A 4,703-nucleotide genomic window follows, 5' to 3' on the forward strand; every position below is an offset into this window, starting at 1 on the left:
TTTTTTTGCATCCGATCTGAGCCACTTCCAAATGTGGATTTTAATCGGATACACATCTGATATCTGGACATCCGACCTACGTCTAAACACACATCCGATTCTCCACAGAACTCCCAATGCAAGGGCGGCACGTTTGCTCAAAGATTTTTAATGGCGTTTTAATGCCGGCGTGCTCTGTAGCGCTCGCATTTTATTGAGATGGAAACTTTTTATAGTAAGAGATTGCACATTCAGGAGCTGGTTTTCAACCCCCGCTCCGTGAATTTTGAAAATACAACAGCTAAAAGCTACATATATTTCTCAGCAATGAGGTGATAACTTAGCAGTTTTTGTAATTAAACCGACGAGCTTGTTTGCAATGCTTCACGATCGCTCACACGTGGGTGCATGCGTTCGTTCTCTCTCTCAATTCGAATTAATTTCAATAAATATCGTCTTTATTTCACTAAGGAATTCTACCTCTAACGAGCTGTAGATAAAATAGTCTAACAAATTAAAATTACCGTTATTTTCCGGTCTTTATCCGTTCAGTCAGATTTTGTGCTGCAAAACATCCATGACAGCCGTTGTCCATCCTGGCAAATAATAATGGCCATTCGACGTGAATTATATAAATAATTTTAAAAGCACGCCCATTTAAAACCCGAGGGTCTACCATGTGCATAGTAAAGCGATCACTGCAGACAATCCTTTTGCGTGGGAATTAATGTAAACACAGATATCGGACAGCAGTCGTGTCTAAAGTGAATGTAAACAGACGTGCCAAAAAATCGGATATGGTCAGAAGATCGGATGTGCATTAAGACTTGCAGTGTAAACGCAGCCCAAGAGGTCACAAAAGACCTGAAAAAAGTGGTATCGGTGCATCCCTACTTTTTAGAGATGCAGAAATAATGCAACAGAAGCAAAAGAAAGCCAATGAAAGTATGGACTCTAAAGCCAAATAGAAGACATCAACAATAATAGCTTAGGATTGTCCGAAGGGTTTGTTGGTGTCATTAGACTATATTGTTTTTTTTGTGGTCTAGATTCAGCAGTACCATTGTTTGTACTTTGATTTAAAACCCTTTTTGTATTGTACTAATTTAGTTTGATTGGGCATTTACTTAACTGTGTACAAGTCTTACTTTTCTTGGTCAGTATTTACCATGTAAAAACCAAGACTAACAGACCCACAAAACCCATCTTGCAATCACGTACTCTTGTATTTTTAGATCTCATTTGCTTTCCTTTACTCAAAACTGTTGAATAAAGTGTAGCTCAAATCCGAGTTTGCTTTCTTTCAGAGATGTCAAAATACTAGAGAAAACTTTCCCCCTGCAAATTACATCAGATTAACGGCTTCCAGACCTTTGATTTAGACTTTAAATCCGATCTAAAACTTTTATTTAACACGTTAGAAACATTTACATAAACATCCTTCAATGCAACAGTAATTCAATTCTAACATAAATAAAAAGTAATTTAAATAAACACTGAACCCTGAAATGAATTTGATCATTAATAGGCAAATGTACAAGTATACATTTGATCAGTGTGCCTAAAGACACCAAGGAAGCATCCATGTCTAAAAACCTCTTAAAAGTGCTAACTGCATTAAAAAAAAAAAAAAATTTTTACATTTTTCTAAAAAAGGACAGGATTTTAGTTATTTTAAAAAGCATAAAATCACAATTAAACGATCTCTGCATGACTTAGACTCCACAGCAGTTGCTCAGCGTCTTCTTCCTTTTATGAAGACTGAGCTTAACCCGTGACTCTGTTTTACACCCCAGTTTAGCATGTTTCTTGACTTCTCTGTGATAATGCATAAGACATTTATAGCCTGAAAACACTTACGTGTTAGAATGAGCAAGAACTGATGTGGTTTCTTACCTTGCTAAATGTAAAACTGCCTCGATGACATTCGTCCCCTCTTTAGCACTTGCTTCGCAGAACAGGGCATTATAAGACTATAATGCACAGCAAATTAGGATTGGCATGGTGGTTTTTCTAAGGTGAATGTAAACAGACGTGCCAAAAAATCGGATATGGTCAGAAGATCGGATGTGCATTAAGACTTGCAGTGTAAACGCAGCCCAAGAGGTCACAAAAGACCCCACAACAACATCCGAAGAACTGCAGGCCTCACTTGCCTCAGTTAAGGTCAGTGTTCATGACTCCACCATAAACGATCTCTGCATGACTTAGACTCCACAGCAGTTGCTCAGCGTCTTCTTCCTTTTATGAAGACTGAGCTTAACCCGTGACTCTGATCTTCGCCCCAGTTTAGCATGTTTCTTGACTTCTCTGTGATAATGCATAAGACATTTATAGCCTGAAAACACTTACGTGTTAGAATGAGCAAGAACTGATGTGGTTTCTTACCTTGCTAAATGTAAAACTGCCTCGATGACATTCGTCCCCTCTTTAGCACTTGCTTCGCAGAACAGGGCATTATAAGACTATAATGCACAGCAAATTAGGATTGGCATGGTGGTTTTTACATTCTTCCCATATAAATCTGAGACTCAAGACTCACCATAGCAAGCTTTTCACCATGGAATGCGCTCACACAGCTTCCTTCTGGCCTCTCTGCCCTCAAATCTACCTTGTTCCCTATTACACACATTGGGATGTCCTCATCCGTTGACTCCTGTTAGGCAAAGTTTACAGAATACAGTCTACAAACGAAACAAAGAAAACAAACTCGCTAAAATATAAGACTGTACCCGAATCTGTTCCACCCATTCACGAACATTCAGGAAACTGCTCTCAGATGTGACATCGTACAGCAGTAGCACTCCATGTGCTTTGCGAAAATATGACCTGGCGATGCTGCGGAACCTGTAGAAGAGAAACAAGTTTATATACTTACAGTGGTGTGTCCTGATTTCTTATTTTACTTTAATGTTTCAGATCAAACAAATTTAAATATTAGTCAAAGATAACAAGTAAACACAACATGAAGTTTTTAAATGAAGGTTTTTATTAAGGGAAAACAAAATCCAAAACTACATGGCCCTGTGTGAAGAAGTGTTTGCCCCCGTTAAAACTGTGGTTTATCACACCTGAGTTCAATTTCTCTAGCCACACCCAGGCCTGATTACTGCCACACCTGTTCGCAATCAAGAAATCTCTTAAATAGGACCTGTCTGACAAAGTGAAGTAGACCAAAAGATCTTCAAAAGCTAGACATCATGCCGAGATCCAAAGAAATTCAGAAACAAATGAGAAAGTAATTGAGATCTATCAGTCTGGAAAAGGTTATAAAGCCATTTCTAAAGCGTTGGGACTCCAGCGATATACCTTAAAGTAACGTCAACATGCACTATGGGTAAAGAATGCCAAACGGCCACTGAAAAGTTCAGCTTTGCCATCACAGGAATAAGTTAAACTTTAAAACAGTCCAAATAGTTTTTTTTTTTTAATTTGTACTTTCACAATATTGCTGTTTTTACTGCATTTGAGCAAATAAATGTAGCTTTTGAAAGTAGTGTATCTTTAGCATGCTAAAGCCATACATGAAGTCGCACAGACCCAGATAGGTGCTGGCTATTCAAAAGCTAAATGCAGAAAATATGACGAGGCATATCTTGCTCTCGGCTTCACTCACAGTGTCTATACCGGACGCTACAGTTGTCGCGTCGCACCAGCTCTACACTGGACACGACAAAGCAACCGTTGCAAATCATTTTAACTTGTGTCAGTACATCATAAATAGAACAAGGCATCAGTTTACTGTTGGGGATTTGGCGTGTCGTGCCGCATCCAGTGTTCACAACGTCACTGATTATAATGGGTTCTACTGTATTTTGCCGCTCGCGTCCGGTGTAGACACAGTGTTTAATGTCGTTGGTGAGGAGGAAAGCCTGTGTGTGTCCTATGCAGCAGCAGCATAGGTTTAAAGGGGGGGGCGCGACCAAAAAAGTTTGAGAACCACTGAGTTAATCCATACACAAGTCGATCCGTACACAAGTCTTGTCTTTATACACACGTCTGGGGACAATTTAGAGTGTTCAATTAACCTAACCTGCATTTCTTTGGGCTGTGGGAGGAAACCGGAGTACCCGGCGTAATCCCACACAGACAGGGAGAACATGCAAACTCCACACAAAGGCTTCCTGTCCTTGCCGGGGCTCGAACCAGTTACATAGGTTACATATCAAGTAACAAACATACTAAAGAACCCAATATATATTTACCCCCGGTTTCACAGACAAGGCTTAAGCCTAGTCCTAGACAAAAATGTAATGTTTCAACTGAAAGAAACTTGCACTGACTGATCTTAAAACATGTCAGTGCCTTTGATTTGTCTTAAGATGCACACCACTAATGCTTTTTTCTAAGGCATGTTTATAAAAATTACTTAAATGTCCTAATTGAACTACGGGCTAATCCTGGTTTAGGCTAAGCCCTGTATATGAAATCGGGCCATAATGTTTAACCCTACACCTGCATGCCTGCTAATATTCCATTGTGTGCATAAACAGCAAATGTGTTTACAGTAAATGCACCAGAGTCAGAATTTATTGTCTGTAGCAACATGGAACATGTGGTACATCAACTACACTGAAAAGAGGACTACACTGAAAAAACATTTAACAGGACTCTTGAGACAATCCTGGCGGTCTACACTACGGTTCAAATGTTTGGGATTTTTTCAACGTAGTTGGATTCTATTTTTTTATTCTATTGATTTATTTATTTTATTTGGGGGGGGA

The 4,703-nt window shown here is 39.2% G+C and overlaps 1 protein-coding gene and 1 pseudogene across 1 annotated transcript in view; one reads left to right on the forward strand and one right to left on the reverse strand.

The window, feature by feature from the left end:
- LOC107691142 (small EDRK-rich factor 2-like) overlaps positions 1–947 on the forward strand; it is a 2,869-nt pseudogene extending 1,922 nt beyond the window's left edge.
- A 1,230-nt stretch (positions 948–2,177) lies between these two features.
- The window catches only part of LOC107691119 (ras and EF-hand domain-containing protein), an 11,282-nt gene continuing 8,756 nt past the window's right edge, over positions 2,178–4,703 (reverse strand). The window contains exons 14-17 of the mRNA XM_016489594.1: positions 2,712–2,826; positions 2,522–2,635; positions 2,368–2,444; positions 2,178–2,289 (exon numbers count right to left, since the gene is read on the reverse strand). Coding sequence (XP_016345080.1) covers positions 2,187–2,289; positions 2,368–2,444; positions 2,522–2,635; positions 2,712–2,826 — 409 coding nt within the window. The 3' untranslated portion in view covers positions 2,178–2,186. The remainder of the gene's footprint in view (positions 2,290–2,367; positions 2,445–2,521; positions 2,636–2,711; positions 2,827–4,703) is intronic.

Source organism: Sinocyclocheilus anshuiensis, unplaced genomic scaffold, assembly GCF_001515605.1.
Source record: "Sinocyclocheilus anshuiensis isolate Anshui unplaced genomic scaffold, SAMN03320099.WGS_v1.1 scaffold2, whole genome shotgun sequence".
NCBI classification, from domain to species: Eukaryota; Metazoa; Chordata; class Actinopteri; order Cypriniformes; family Cyprinidae; genus Sinocyclocheilus; species Sinocyclocheilus anshuiensis.